The 16832-nt window shown below is 36.8% G+C and overlaps 1 protein-coding gene across 1 annotated transcript; it reads left to right on the forward strand.

Moving 5' to 3' along the window:
• Positions 1 to 14867: 14867 nt before the first annotated feature.
• LOC132639233 (uncharacterized) lies at positions 14868 to 16268 on the forward strand. The gene is made up of 2 exons (XM_060355699.1): positions 14868 to 15041; positions 15597 to 16268. Exons 1-2 carry the CDS (start codon positions 14868 to 14870, stop codon positions 16266 to 16268), a joined length of 846 nt encoding a protein of 281 aa, XP_060211682.1.
• The last annotated feature ends 564 nt before the right edge of the window (positions 16269 to 16832 follow it).

A 16832-nucleotide genomic window follows, 5' to 3' on the forward strand; every position in this document is an offset into this window, starting at 1 on the left:
AGATTGTAATCCTTCAACTTATGACTATTATGTTGACCTTTGTGTAATGACATGTTATTCTAGTAACAGTGTTGTTGATGTTATTACATGGCATGCAAGATTAGGTCACATAGGGCAAGACCAGATGAATAAATTGGAAAAGGAAGTGCATTTAGGTCCTTTCTCCAAAATTGAAATGTCAACTTGTGAAAATTGTCTTACCGGAAAGATTACGCGTAAACCATTTGGGAAGGCTAAGAGAGCAGATTCCCCATTGCAATTAATCCATTCTGATATCTGTGGTCCAATGAATGTGAGGGTAAGGTCTGGTGCTTTGTATTTCATTACATTTATTGATGATTTCACGCACTTTGGTTATGTCTATTTGATTTCTCATAAATCTGAAGCACTTAAATGCTTTAGAAAATATATGAATGAAGTTGAGAATCAATTAGATAAAAGTATAAAGACTTTAAGAACCGGTAGAGGTCGTGAATATTTATCAGAACAGTTTGAAGAATTATGTAATAAAAAAGGCATTACGAGACAGTTAATTACTCCTTACACACCTCAACAGAATGGTGTAGCAGAAAGGAGGAATAGAACATTATTGGACATGACAAGATCCATGATGGCGCAAGAAAATTTACCTATCTCCTTCTGGGGAGATGCGTTATTGACTGCAGCCTACATACTAAATAAAGTGTCTTCTAAATCAGTTACTTCCAGTCCCTATGGGCTATGGACTGGTCATAAACCGAACTTGAATGATCTACGACCTTGGGGTTGTGCTGCATATGTAAAGGATCGTTTTGGTAAGTTTGGAAAACTGAGTCCAAAAGGGAAGAAATGTATCTTCATAAGATACTCAGAACACTCCAAAGGGTATGCGTTCATTGGTGAATTTGAAGATGGAAGTATAACTGAAATTGAATCACGAGATATCACATTTTTAGAAAATGATTTTCCCAAAAAGGGCGAAATAAAAGAAGGAGAGCCTCTTTACGAAATGTTAAATTCAGATGATCAGACAATATCTTCGGACATGTTTGATAGTCAAATAGATCAAGGATCGGTTCCTGGTCCAAGTGGGAGTTTTGAATCCCAAAATCCTTTAGAGGAATTTGAATTTCAACAATGTAAGAGTACCAGAAAAAGTGTACCTAAACGATCTTATGAGATTAAAGATTACGTTTTGCTGGTGTCTCCCACAGAATTGGATGAGCCTAATTCTGTGACTGAGGCTTTGGCAAGTCTTGGAAAAGATGAATGAATGAAAGCAATGAAAGAAAAATTGAAGTCCATGAGAACTAACAAAGTCTGGGATCTGGTTGACCTTCCTCTAGGTGTAGAGCTATTGGGATCAAATGGGTTCTCAAGGTTAAACGTAAAGCGGACGGGTCAATAGAAAGATACAAGGCACGATTGGTCGCAAAAGGTTTTACCCAACAAGCTAGAATAGATTATGAGGAATCCTTTTCATTAGTTGTGAAGTTTACCTCAATTCGGTTACTTTTGGCTATTGTTACACATTTGGATCTAGAGTTACAACAAATGGACTTGAAGACAGCTTTTCTCAATGGAGAATTAAACGAGGAAATATACATGGAACAACCTGTAGGTTTCATCGTTAAAGGCCAAGAAAAGAAAATTTGCAAATTAAAAAGATCTATTCATGGCCTGAAGCAGTCTTCAAGGCAGTGGTATTTGAGATTTCACAAAGAGGTGATTTCATATGATTTCACCCTGATCGATGAAGACCATTACATCTATGTGAAGAAGTCCACTGAAATGTTAATTCTTTCCCTTTACGTGGATGATATTTTGTTAGCCGGAAATAATTTGGAGTATGTGAAAACTATCAAGTCATGGCTTTCAAAGTCATTCGACATGAAAGACATGGGTGAAGCAGACTATATATTAGGTGCTAATATCCAAAGAGATCGTTCCAAGAAGGTTTTGAGTCTATCTCAAGAAACTTATATAAGGAAAATTTTGGAACGCTTCCGAATGAATAGTTGCAAACCCATGGATACTTTTATAGCAAGAGGTGAAACTTTAAGCCTTGAAATGTGTCCAGAGACTGAAAAAGAAAAAGAAGACATGTCTCGAGTTCCATATTCTAGTGCTGTCGAGAGCTTGATGTACGCTATGATGTGTACTCATCCAGACATTTGTTATGCCGTAGGACTGGTTAGCAGGTATCAGTCCAATCCTGGAAGAGATCATTGGAAAGTTGTGAAGAGGATCTTCCGGTACCTGAAAGGAACTGTTGATTATTCACTATGTTATAGTGGAAATGATTTACACTTGAGAGGATACACAGATGTTGATTGGGGTGGTGACCGAAACGATAGAAAATCGACATCCGGTTATGCTTTCTTACTTAATGGTGGTGCTATTTTATGGAAAAGTAAGAAACAAACTTGCAAGGCTCTTTCAACTATGGAGCTGAGTTTGTGGCTTGTACATCTGCAGTACAAGAAGCTGTTTGGTTAAAAAGATTCTTTGAGCATTTGGGCGTAGCAAAAAATTCTCAAGGATCAATGATTTTACATTGTGATAGTCAAGCGGATATTGCATACACAAAGGATCCTAAGTATCACAGCAAAACCAAACACATTGACATCAAGTATAACTTTGTAAGAGACACAGTAGCAACTGGAGAAATAACTTTACAATACATACCTATGCGAGAAATGATAGCTGATCCTTTTACAAAGGCGATAACTAGAGACCTGTTTGAGAAACATATTATGGCTCTAGGTTTGCGTAGGATATGATTATATTTCTGTATTGTAGAATGACTTGGTTGTTACAATATTTTCATCAATATTTGACTCTTGAATTTGTGTTCATATCTTCTATGCATGTGATGATGATGTAATTTTATTGATAAAATGTGTCGAACAAGTCGCGAGATTGGCTCTCTCACACGACCAATCGCCTCTTACATTGAGTAACATGAAGAGATGAGTTCCACCACCATGTTATGACTTGTTTTGTAAGCCAGATATGAGTTTCTCTAAGAAGATGGATTTAAGGATCATCGAAGAGCGAAGCTCGGGTTAGACATTTTGGAGATGTCTAGATCATGATCTGTACGGTGTTGAATGAGTAAAAGAATGAGACACACACGCCATTAGAAAGTGAGAACACCATGGCACATGTTTCATACCACGTGTGCTAAGCGACCAATGGGTTAATGGAAGAATGGATCCCTACTTCTTCATTGTGTGAGACCCCGAAAAATAACATTAACTTTTCCATGGAATACCCTTGACCTTTGACTGTTTCTTGAAGTTACAATCAGTGTTGCTACTTTAGCATGTTACTAATAGCCATGAGTGATTCGGTAATGCAGCGCATGTCTAGGAAAGCAGTTGATTTGAACCAGATAGATTCGAGTAGAAAGGGAAGACAATAAAAAATATTAATTTAACTTGTATTCAAAGGCCGGCCATTACACTTACCATAAGGGTGTCAAGTGTAATTGTGGATATAAAGTTAAACATGAACTCGAGTTCACCTCTTTAGAGGACGAGGGATCAGATAACTAGCTACTGGTGTAGTGGATGACGTGTGGGGTATTGCGAGTAATATGATCCTTATAATTGATAGTGGATTCTTTCTGCATGTGATTGAATTCCTACATGGAGCTCTGGTAAAACCTTAATAGGTATTGGCTCTTGACGCTCGCAGGTCGCACGAACTCTTTGTCTGTATGAATTATGCGTGTTATTAGCATGGTACCGATTTGGGTCTAACTATTTAGCAAGGCATGAATATACTGTAAATATCTATTGCTCATTTATTAAAAATATTATTTGCTTTTATGTATATGATCTTTGTCGATTGTGTCTTTACTCTTAAAAATAAGGGATCATATTATCATGTGTACTCTTATCAAATGTCATAATAGGAAAATAAGATGTTGCATATAAAACAGGGTTGTTTCCGTTTGTTCGTCTTCCACCCAAACCTTTCTGCTTTTGGTCAATTAAAAAGATTCAATTTGAAAATGCTTTTTCGTGTTACTCCAGTGTACATAAATGTAACTATACAAGCATGCCATTTAGAATAATTTACACCGAATTTCATACCATTTCCAAACTTTATATGTATTGCAATTTTTTTCCGACTTAAAGTTATACACCAGACTTTTTTACACTATTAGAATAATTTAGCATGTTAATTTTTACTGGGTTATTGCTGATTAATGTGATGACAATTGTATGCTCCTGAATTAAACATAAAAATCTCAAAAAGTGTGCCTTTTTCGAATTGTTTCATTCGTCAGTGTCCACTTGTGGTTTGACCTAATGCCTATTTAAGGATTATCACAGACGACTACTTCAATTTAATTAAGGGTTCCTACTCGAACGCATGTAGCCAACGGCCAAACGATCCTTCCAATGCGTTGATCTTGGACTTGCCTAAGAAAGAAGGCTAGTCACTTCCCTTATTCATAGGGGCAACCCCTTTCTATTGAGTAGTTACTCCTGATCTCTTTGTCCCGACTCTAAAATGAACCTGATGGTCATGCTGTTGCGGACTCAACACAATTTTGTCTATCTTCTCTTTCTTTTGCGTATAACCTGTGATTTTTTGATCATTTCTTTCTTTCTTTCTTTCTTGCTCTATTACTTTTTTTAAGGCATAAAGATTATTTGTGATTACCTTATAAATGATATGATTGTATAAATATTGTTTTATATGGTGAGTGCATAAATTTTAAATTCATTTATTTATTGTTGGAGTAAACGATTAGGTCAGGCAATCAATGGCTTGTACTTCCAATCTGATTAGTACACATGTCCTAGAAGGATGAGTCATATCTGTGGCTCCAAGGGCTCATTTACTAATTGCTTGGGTATATTGCTAGTCAATATTTTGAATTTTGAGCTAAATAAATTATTGTGAGTAACTTGGTATCCTATGGACTTTAGCATTCATAGGTATCACTGTTTCATTCTCCAATTTATGAAATAATGTACTTAATCTTCTTGTTGGGAGAATCTCGAAGGAAGCATTTTATTAAATGCCGTTTGGACATGCAATTTGAACTTTAAATTTGAAGTTTTGATTTGAAATTTGTGTTTGTTTATAATATTTGGACCAAAACTTCAACTTTAGCTTAGAAGTTTTGATTTCAAATTACAAATTCACCTAATTAAGAGGTAGAATTTCAATTCCAAATTTGTGATTTCAATTTTTACATAATTTAAAATCTAACTCATAATTTTAAATTTTGCAAAAAAACAAAAAAACATATTTATTGCAAAAGTAATTAAGCAAGCGGATTTTACTCTAAAAAAGAACATAGTGTACGCGCCTTGTTCTCCTATTGTTGTTGTATTGAAAAGAATGAGTAAACCACATGGTTCAAAAGGAAACATTTACTTATAAAAGGAATATAGAATATAGATATATGTGATTTATTAATGCAGCATCTTAGAATATTCCAATACCTCTTTTACTAACTATGATTTGCTCATTTGGTAAGATTGTTTAAGAGTTGAGAAAATTATGTTAGTTTTCGCAAATTGTGAAGTTTTCATGTTTATGAGAGAAAGTACAATTTTAAAAATCCAACTTGCATGTTCAAACATAATTTCAACTTCAATTCAACCTCTACACAAATCAATAATTTCAAGTCATGTCCAAATGCCTACTAAATTATCAAGAATCTTTAAGGACATCTCATGAGGGCCATTATCTGATTTTCATGGTCAAAAGTTGAGTTGCAATATCTTTAGAGAAAGAAATGCAAGGGGCATATATAAATGGTCAAAGCATGATTGGCTTGAAGAAGAAATACTGGACCAATCATTTTGGACCATAAATCAGAACTGTGCATATTTAAGATCTTTACTTTTACTTTCTTGAAGGAACACAGTCTTCTCCCATATTATAGCTTCAATGATTTATTGTGTGTTTTAGTGTCACCATTTATGGCTTCCTGGTATTTGGCCTTCCCAACCAACATTATAACTTCTCACACATATCCGATATCTATATTAAATTAAGCAATTTAGTCTTAATTAATCATTAAATAGTACTCCCTCCATTCACTTTTACTTGTCACGTTTTGACTTTTCACGTTGTTTAAGAAACAATGATTAAGATAGGTATTTTACCACAATACCCCTATTAAGTGGTGTATAATTGTATTGGAGTTGAAAAGATGATTTGAAATGAGTAATAAATGCTAAGGGTAAAACATGATTTTTTTTTTATCTTACCTTGATATGTGAAAATTGACAAGTAAAAATGAAAATCTATAAAGGAAATAGTGGACAATTAAAAGTGAATGGAGGGAGTAGTAAAATAAGAAATACATATCACATAACTAGGACTGAATGGTCAATGTGAGTGTGGAGACCATATCTCTCATTCACTGATTTGATGCAAACCTCAAGTGTGAACAAGCTTTTTAATTCTTTAATTTATCTCAATTCTCAGCTCACACCGTCTCACTAGCATTCCCAACCTTGTCATTTTGAAAATCAACTCTACTTGTTGGGGGAAAAAAAAGGAAAAAAAAAAAAAACTTATCTGTACCGTGCATGCACCAATCTATCATTTGAAAATTTAAATTTGTCAATTTTTCCGTCTAACTTTAATTACTACTTAAACAATATGTACTTTGAATGTGATGTAAACGGAAAATGAAGAAACACGAATTTGTAAACAGTTGCCATCCTAGCATCTCCAAATTAAACACTAAACAAAGATGGATGGAGGAAAATAAACAAGCCCAGTTGTGATTGAGGCTAGCTATAGAGCCCGCTTGGATTGACTTATAAGTTGCTTATAAGTTATTTTCAGCTTTTTTGAGTGTTTGGCTAGTCAGTTTAAAGTCATTTCGTGCTTAAAATAAGCTCAAAAATATAATTGGGCCCATTTGACTTAGCTTATCTAAAGCAACATATAAGCTGAAAACAGCTTATAAGCAAAAAAAAAATAAGTTAGACTACCCCATTTTTTTTTTTTTTAGTTTATAAGCTGTTTGCAGCTTATAGGCATAAGCCCATCCAAACAGGCTCATAATTTGTCCAGCCGGCCCAAACTAGGGCTAGGTATGCTACTAGTACTTGATAATCAATTTGGGTATAGTTTAAGTTACCCATTTAAAAGGGGAAAAGGACACAAAGGGCCATCCAGCCCAAACTATTGACAATCGAATGACCCAAGAAATTTAAAAGACATTTTTAGCCTTTTAAAATGGGAAAAGGACACAAATGACCGCTGAGCCATAAATAATCCCACCTGCTGGCCTATCTATTTCAAACCCAAAAATTAGCCCATAAGCTATTTCCATCCACTAACTAAAATCTATAGCAAGTCTTTTGAAAGTCGCCATTGAAAGCCCAAGCGCTTTAAAAAAACAGACTTTTTGTGGCGACTAAAAGTCGCCACTAAATGGATGCTACAGAAAAATCAAGCTTTTTAGTCGCAATTTAAAAAGTCGCCACTAAAGGTTAAACATCTCAAAACATGTATAATATGTGTATATTTAGTAAGAAATATCCCAAAAAACTCTGAGACGATTTTTATATATAATATGTATCATTTGTGTAAAAAAGATGTATCAGTACCTATCTCTAATGTATAGAAACTGTATAAAATATGAATCACTAAGGTATGTATCATTTTTTTATATAATATGTATCATTTGTGTATATAATGTGTATTATAGAATAATTGTATTGTTTTTGTATATAATATGTATCATTTTTGTATAGAAAGTGTATATATAATTTCAACATGTGTATATAAACTGTATCAGTATTGTATAGAAAGTGTATCATACGTATAAAAATGTATCATAGAAACCGTATCATTGTGGTATATAATATGTATCACTATTGTATATGTAAAAAAATATATCAAATAATTATTGTATAATATGTGTATAATAAATGTATAATTAACATATAATTTATGTATAATAAATGTATGATTAATTCCAACATATATATATAAACTGTATCATTCTTGTATATAAAATGTATAATTAATTCAGCATATGTATATGAACAAACTGTATCATTTTTGTATATAAAGTGTATATATAATTCCAACATATGTATATAAAAATGTATCATTCTTGTATATACTTACTAAATATACACATATTATACATATTTTGGGATATTTCTTACTAAATATACACATATTATACATGTTTTGAGATATTTAACCTTTAGTGGCGACTTTTTTAATTGCCACTAAAAAGCCTGATTTTTCTGTAGCAGCCCTCTAGTGGCAACGTTTTTGTGGCGACTTAGTCGCCATAAAAAGTCTTTTTTTTTTTTAAAAGCGCCTGGGCTGTTGGGCCGTCTGGCCATTTTTCGGCATTAATTTGGACCAACCAGACTCCTGGTGGGATTAATCCCAAACAGTGATCAAATGTGAGATTAGTTTGGCTGAGTGGACACACAGTGTCCTTTTCCCTTTTAAAAATAATTCCATTTTGTAGCATCGTTTCAATTAATTTCAACATATGAATAGAAACGGTATCATTGTTGTATAGCAAATGTATCATACGTATAGAAACTGTATTATTATGGTATAGAATATATATCTCTACAGTATGTGTTTAGAAAATGTATCGTTATATAATATGTGTTTAATAAATGTATGATCAATATATACTTACAAATTATACACATATTATACATGTTTTGGTATATTTCTTGAAGGCTCAATCAACTTATACTTACTAATTTTTTTTTCCCCACCCCATTTAGGAGGATTTATAGTGCTTCCACACTTCCCCTCCAGTGTGACTCGAACCCAAGACCTACCGGTCGTGGGTGGAGGTGCTTAACCACTGAGCCATCCCTCACTTGTCAACTTATACTTACTAATTATACACATATTATATATGTTTTGGATATTTTTTGAAGGATCAATATGAATTGTGTTCGTCACATAATTGTTTTCTTTCTGTGACAAGCTTAGTCGCCACAAAGTGTGTAGTTCTTGTGGCAACCCCTTGAAATCATCACAAAAAAACCTTTAGCAACAGCAGTACATGCAGTGGCGACTTGTTTTGATCTTTTGTCGCAACTGTAGTCGCCACAAAAAAGTTTAATCTCTTGTAGTGATTAGACTGCTGGGCTAGTGAGTGTCTTGTCAATAGTTTAGGCCAAAAACCCAATTCGCAGCAATAAGCCCAAACAGGAGCCATTAAGATTTTTGAGGTAGTGTCCTTTTCCCTTTAAAAAGTTGGGATCAATTTGACTACCTGTATAGCCCGACAAATAAAATGAGTGCTCAGCTAATTGATTGATAGAGCAGAGTTTCTTATCCTCCCCTGTTTTATCTTTATTATTGAAACACATGTGACCACCTCATTTAAAAATTAAATCCGTCAAAAATGCACCTTTTATTTACTTGATTATTTAGTCAACACGCCATGTGACCAGGAGGTTACGAGTTCGAGCCGTGGAAATAGCCTCTTGCAGAAATGCAAGGTAAGGTTGCGTACAATAGACCCTTGTGGTCCGGCCCTTCCCCAGATCCCGTGCATAGCGGGAGCTTAGTGCACCGGGCTGCCCTTTATTTAGTCAACACGCCATTTCACATTCAAGCTTCATTGTTTTTTCATTGGTGTGCCAAACATGTGAATACTCTCTTTGGCCGGTTATATATAGTACATCTTGAACCGACGATATTTGCATGCTCTGTTGCCATATTGTATGACCATCACATCTACAATAAAAACAACAACAACATACCCAGTATATTCCGACAAGGTGGGGTTTGGGGAGGGTAGAGTGTACGTAGACCCTACCTCTACCTTGGGAGGTAGGAAGACTGTTTCTGATAGACTCTCGGCTCAAAATCACATCTAAAAGCTTAATTTGTTAGAAAAAACATACTTTAATTTACTTTATTATTCTTTTCTATAAATTCATTTTTCCTTTGAGCCTTATGGTGAATTAAGCACCTAATTCATTTAGGCCCAATCAAGGTGCACTTGACCTACTCATATCTGTCTATCGTGACTACTGAAAAAACTTGTAAGTTCATTTGATCCTTTTATTTTTAATTTAAAGACACATAAATTGTCCAATGTATACAGCTAAAACAATTTGGAATAATTCCTAGAAGGTGAAACAAAACTAGTTGGTTTCAACAAAAAATAGACAAACTAGGTATTTGTTTAAGGTCCATGGCATGTAAATGAAGGCAAAAGTCTCCCTAATATTTACCCTTGATTGCTAGTGCGCTGTTTCAAGTATACTGTATTTGCAGAAATTAGGGATGTGTTAGCTACTAAATTAAAGAGCTTAAGTAGTGGGTAATAACTAATAAGTAGAGGCAGATCCAAACTTTGGACTTATGGGTTTGGGTTGTCACTGAATCCACTGCTCATTTAATATTTATACGTATTTATTATGTCATTTAAACTTTTAATCAGTGTGAATGAAGAATATCGTTATGTTTATATGACTGATCGTGGTTTACTTTCCCTAGAGAATTTCCACATTAAAATTATTTGTTTTTCTTTTTCGTTATTGTTGCTCGATATTTGTTGTCTCATAACATATACAGTTAGCAAACTTTTAAATTTGCTAACTTTATTGTTGTTCAAGAGAAATAAGTTGTCATAGATAGGTTAGTTTTGAGGATCTCTGTTACTTCTTGTTGAGAGCTAAAATTCATGCGAGATTATTAATTTTGTTTGGTCATTCATGCTTCTAACTTTAGAATTAATAACTGTTTAATTTTTCTCTCACGAGAGCTCTTTGTGGATAGTGAAATTGTATTAAATTTAAATCCGCAAGAAATTCAGATTATATTAAATTCAAGATATATTAGTCCAAACAAATATTATGAATTAATATAATTGGATTAATTATTTAAGTCCAATAAATATGGATTTGATTAATGATCCAATTTTTATGGCCTAGTCCATTAATTTGGGCTATAAATAATGAGCCCACTATGTCAAGCCCAAGATGTCATCTTATTCAAGAGACTCAAATTGATGCTATATGTCAAATAACGTGGCACGCCAAGTCAAATAAAGGAGCCTATAGGGTCATGCCACGTGTCAAAATGATGCAGCATGCCTAGTCAAATCAAAGGCCAATGAAGATGCGCCATGTGTACAAGTGACATGTTCCGGCCAATCAAATATCGGCATGTCAGCTTAATTCTGATTGGTCAAAAGAAGTCTGTCCTTATCACAACTCCTCCATCCTACAACCATAAATAAGGGTCTCATAATTCAGAAAAAACACAAAAATTCTAACAAGAAGCCAAGGAGAGCTCGTGGATCAAACGCCGCAGATTTCTCTACAAGCTAAAAGCATTCAAGTACTCAAGTATTTCTCTAGAAGTTCTAGAGATCCAGACGAAGATTCAAGACCAAGCTCAAAAGCCCTTGAGTTCAAGTCCAAGTCAAAATCAAATCCATCAAGTTCAAGGTCAAGCTCAAAAGCCCTTGAATTTATTGTTGAAAAGACGAATCAGAGGAATCATAGAGATTGTAACACTCATAGTCTGAAATCAAATACTACGATTGTTGCGATATTTTCCTGTCTTGGTTATTATTTTCTCGACGCGAATTTTATTGTCTACAAATTTTGGCACGCCCAGTGGGACAATCTCTACCTCTCATCTCAACTTTTCAATCATCAAAGTTTAACAACATCGAGATGACTTCAGAGAAGATCAACTCCAAATCAATTTCCTCTAAGGTTGCTAGCTCCAAGTTCTCTGCTGATGTGGAAAGCATCCTCGACATTACCTTTGGAAGCATTGGACCAGTTACGAGGAGAAAAGCAAGCATGTTGGGACAACAAGCACTCCAAGTGTCGTCCGTAACAACTCCTGTTTTTGGATCTTCATCTCCAAAAAGAGCGAGATCCCCTACTGATACATCGGAGGAAGGAAGCAGCATTGCTGAAAAGATTAAGAAGATTCTAGCTCTACTTGATCTCTCTGGATCCAAGAGCTCTTCTATAAAGGAAGATGATGATGCTTCAAGTGACGGATCTTTTTCACTCACATCACATGAAGTAGGCCAGTCAAAGATCAACTTCTGTGATAATCCATGCTATTCTCCAACATCCCCAACAATCATCCAAGCAATGGTAACTAACGCTTCATCAATGGAGGAGACACTGGTAAACTTGGCAAAGGTGATTGATGGCTTGGCCAAGCATGTGCAAAATCACGACGCTCGGATTGGGAAGTTGATGGACAAGATGGATGGATTAATGGAAGGTGAATCCAGCCACGCACCTGGGAAGGGTCCAGAAGTACAAGAGACTGAACCTCGTGCAAAACAAGTACCACCTACCAAGGAAATCCCTGTTTCTTCTGAAGGGATGATTCTGCTTGACCGACTAAAGGAGTTCATCGAAGGGACTATCAGGGATAAGTACGAAGTTTCTGCCATGTCTTCGTTTACTTACGAAAAGTCGTACACTATAAGAATTGATAGCTTTAAGATGCCCGCCGGTTATCAACCTCCCAAATTTCAGCAATTTGAAGGCAAGGGAAATCCAAAGCAACGTGTTGCACATTTTGTTGAAACATGTAACAACGCTGGGACCTATGGAGACTATCTCGTCAAACAGTTTTCCCGCTCCCTCAAAGGAAATGCCTTTGACTGGTACATTGATCTTGAGCCTAATTCTATCGATAGTTGGGAGCAACTAGAGCAGGAGTTCCTCACCAGAGGAAGGGCGAACCAGTTATCGATTTCATCAATCGATGGAGAAATGCAAGCCTAAACTGCAAAGATAGGCTCAGCGAAGCTTCTGCAATAGAGATGTGTATCCAAGAAATGCATTGGGAGTTTCACTACATCTTGCAAGAAATTAAGCCAAGGTATTTTGAAGAACTAGCTACTCGTGCTCATGACATGGAGTTGAGCATGTCTTCTACTGGAAATGAAGTAATGCCCATCTATGACTCTCACAAAGGAAAGGACAAGCAGGAACCCAAGAAATGGAGAAAGTTCGTTCCCAAGAGTGACAACAAAGAATCTATGAACGTCAATGTCTCGCCTGTAAAGTTTACTACGAAGGTGAGCAAGAAGCAGAGTATGAAAGCAACTGCCTTCCAAGATAACAAAAGTCGAAAGTCGACCTTGAAGGAGATGCAAGAAAGAGAATACCCCTTCCTGGATTCTGATGTCCCTGAAATTTTTGATGAACTACTTGAGCTAAAACTCATTGAGTTACCAGAGATGAAGCGGCTCAATGAAGCTGGAAAAACAAACAACCCGAACTATTGCAAGTATCATCGACTTGTGGGTCACCCTCTTGAGAAGTGTTTTGTCTTCAAGGACAAAGTTATGCAGTTGGCTAATGAAAACAAGATTCTGCTTGATGATGAGAAGGCAAGTTCGAATCAAGTCTCTATCACCTTTGGCTCTTTCGATCCGATTCGATCCAGATATGCAGCTTTGAAGAACATGAGGGAGGTCCATTGGAGGAAGATAGAACCTAAGTTGATGAAGCCAATGATAAAGGTTGGATTCTGGTGACTAGGCAGAGATGCTGCAAAACAAGTCCACAAAAAGAATCATCTAAACAACCAACAAGGAAAAGGATGGTTAGAAGACCAAGGAACCAGAAATCAGTTGAGCGTCCAAAGAAAGCAAAAGTGGAGGAGAACTACCACCAAGAACCACGACGTCCTGCGACTTTGGGGGAATTCCTACCAAGCTGGTTCCGCAATAAGACTGCTCGAGACAACATTGAGGCATCATGCTTCAATACTGATAAAGAGGAAGCAAATGATGAATGCCTATCAATATTGTCTCTGTCATCATCTGAAAAGCCTATTGAATCTTCTTCGAAAGAGGTACACATATGTGATACAAGAATCACATTCACAGATAACGATCTTCTACTTGGTGAAACACTACACAATCGTCCATTGTACATGGTGGGTTATGCCCTCGAGAAGAGGATAAACAGAATCTTGATAGATGATGGATCTGGATTTAACATTCTTCCTATTCGCAAAATGAAGTAACTTGGCATCACAACTGAAGAACTTTCTGAAAGCCGCTTGATGATACAAGGATTTAATCAAGAGGGGCAATGAGCCATAGGTGCTATCAAAATAGATATCACCATCGAAGATTTGCGATCAAGTGCATGGACGCATGTCATCGACACAAATACTTCGTATAATATGTTGCTTGGCAGGCCATGGATACACGAGAACAAAGTTGTCCCATCCTCTTACTATCAGTGTTTGAAGTATCTCGAAGGCAGTGTCAAAAAGAAGATAGTTGCTGATGATAAGCCATTTATTGAAGCAGAGTCACACTTCGTCGATGCGAAGTTCTACTTGAAGAACTACGTTGTGAGAGAAGTAAAAGTCGACGATATTGCAACGACTAACAGTGAGAAGGTCGCAACTAAAAGAGCTGATGAGACCATTGGAAAAACTGGATTCGATGCTGAGGTGCCGCACCCCAGTCTGAATAAAGGAAACATTGCGTCTTTGAAGAAGAAGAAGAAGACAACTCCCGTGCTCTGCTATGTTCCAAAGTTAACGAAAGAGGAAGGGCAATCATCTGGCGGTCAAGAATGGTGCCCGTCCTGTTAAGCAGGCCCAAAGGCATTTCAGACCAGATTTGGTTCCTTCAATCGAAAATGAAGTCAACAAACTCATTGAAGCTGGCTTTATTAGTGAAGTTAAATATCCTACATGTATTTCGAGTATCGTTCCCGTAAAAAAAAGACTGGCCGAATTCGAGTTTGTGTTGACTTCAGGGATCTTAAAAACGCATGCCCTAAAGATTATTTCCCGCTTCCCATCCCAGAATTGATAATTGATGATACCACTGGTTACGAGGCGATGTCTTTCATGGATGGGTCATCCGCTATAAACAAATTCGCATGGCACCAAAAGATGAAGAGCTTACAACATTTCGTACACCTAAGGGTATTTATTATTACAAAGTGATGCCTTTCAGTTTGAAAAATACTGGTGCCACATATCAAAGGGCTATGAAGAATATCTTTGATGATTTGCTCCACAAAAATGTTGAATGCTATGTGGATGACTTGGTGGTAAAATCAAGAAAGAGGAGCGACCACTTGCAAGACCTGAGAATGGTGTTCGAGCGACTTCGGAGATATCAACTTTGAATGAATCCATTGAAATGTGCCTTTGGAGTTACTTCTGAAAAATTCCTTGGTTTCATTGTTCGACATCGAGGAATCGAAATTGATCAAGCCAAAGTTGATGCGATTTTGAAAATGCCCGAGCCTCGAAATATTCATGAGTTAAAGAGTCTGCAAGGGAAGCTAGCTTACATTAGGAGATTCATTTTGAATTTAGCTGGAAGGTGCTAACCATTCAGTCGTCTCATGAAGAAGGACTCCCCTTTCAAGTGGGACGAAGCATGTACTAATGTCTTAGAGAATATCAAGTCATATTTAACGAAGCCTCCGGTTCTAGTAGCCACTGTGCTTGGAAAACCATTGTACAAGAAAGGTCGGTTGGAGCGTTGTTGGCCCAAGAGAATAGTGAAGGGAAAGAAAATTCTCTTTACTACTTGAGCAGAATGATGACACCAAATGAGCTGAATTACACGCAAATTGAAAAGTTGTGTTTGGCACTAGTCTTCTCGATTCAAAAGTTTGAAGCACTACTTTCAAGCTCATAGTGTTAACCTTATTTCCAGAGCAAATCCCACCAAGTTTGTGATGTCAAAACCAGTCCTCAGTGATCGACTAGCAAGGTGGTACCTCCAGTTTCAACAATTTGAGATTACATACATTCCTCAAAAGGCTGTAAAAGGACAGGCATTGGCGGATTTCTTAGCGGATCACCCGATACCTGATGATTGGGAACTAACTGATGAACTTTTCGACGAAGATGCAATGGTCGTTAAAATTCAACCTCCGTGGAAAATGTACTTTGATGGTGCTGCACAACGTGATGGGGCTGGTGTTGGTGTGGTGTTTGTTACTCCGCAAGGAGAAGTTCTACCGTACTCCTTTACTTTGACACAATGTTGCTCCAACAATGTCGCTGAATATCAGGCACTAATACTTGGACTTAAAATGGTCGTTGACATGAAGCAGTTGCAGTTGCAAGTCTTTGGTGACTCTCAGTTGGTGATCAATCAAATCTTGGGAAGCTATGAAGTCAAGAAACCCGAATTACTCCCGTATTATGGTTATGCTCAGAAGTTGATAGGATGGCTTGGTGACGTGACTCTTCAGGATGTTCCTAGGAGGGAAAATAAGAAAGTCGATGCTTTAGCTTCAGCGCTCACTCTGCCAGATTAAACACAAGTGACTATCTGTCAAAAATGGGTAGTACCTCCCACCAAATGAGGATGAAGGCGCGGAAAATGAGATTGAGCATCCCGTAGCTGTTTTTGAGGCTGCGAAGGGAGACTGGCGACAACCCATCATTGACTACTTGAGTTATGGGATACTGCCAGAAGACACAAGAAGATGAACCGAAATTCGTCGTCGTGCACCTCGATTCCTTTACTACAGGGATACATTATATAGAATATCTTTTGAGGGAGTACTCTTGTGATGTTTAGGGGAGGATGAAGCAGTCCAAGCTTTGCAAGAAGCACATTCAGGAGTATGTGGATCACATCAATCTGGACCAATGCTCCACTTTCACATAAAAAAGATGGGATATTATTGGCCAACGATGGTGAAAGATTGCTTGGACTACGCTCGAAGATGCAAGGCTTGTCAGTTTCATGCGAATTTTATACATCAGCCGCCCGAAGCATTACAACCGATCGTCGCATCTTGGCCATTTGACGCTTGGGGTTTGGATGTCATTGGTCCGTTGCCGAAATCTTCTGGTGGACACTTGTACATCTTGGC

This window comes from Lycium barbarum, chromosome 5 (genome assembly GCF_019175385.1).
Source record: "Lycium barbarum isolate Lr01 chromosome 5, ASM1917538v2, whole genome shotgun sequence".
Taxonomy (NCBI): Eukaryota; Viridiplantae; Streptophyta; class Magnoliopsida; order Solanales; family Solanaceae; genus Lycium; species Lycium barbarum.

What these genes read in the sequence shown, in the direction of transcription:
- LOC132639233 (XM_060355699.1), top strand. Translation starts at nt 14,868, where the DNA reads ATGGCACCAAAAGATGAAGAGCTTACAACATTTCGTACACCTAAGGGT. An exon ending in GCTATGTGGATGACTTGGTG is followed by an intron (nt 15,042 to 15,596) that starts GTAAAATCAAGA and finishes GTTTGGCACTAG; the next exon opens with TCTTCTCGATTCAAAAGTTT.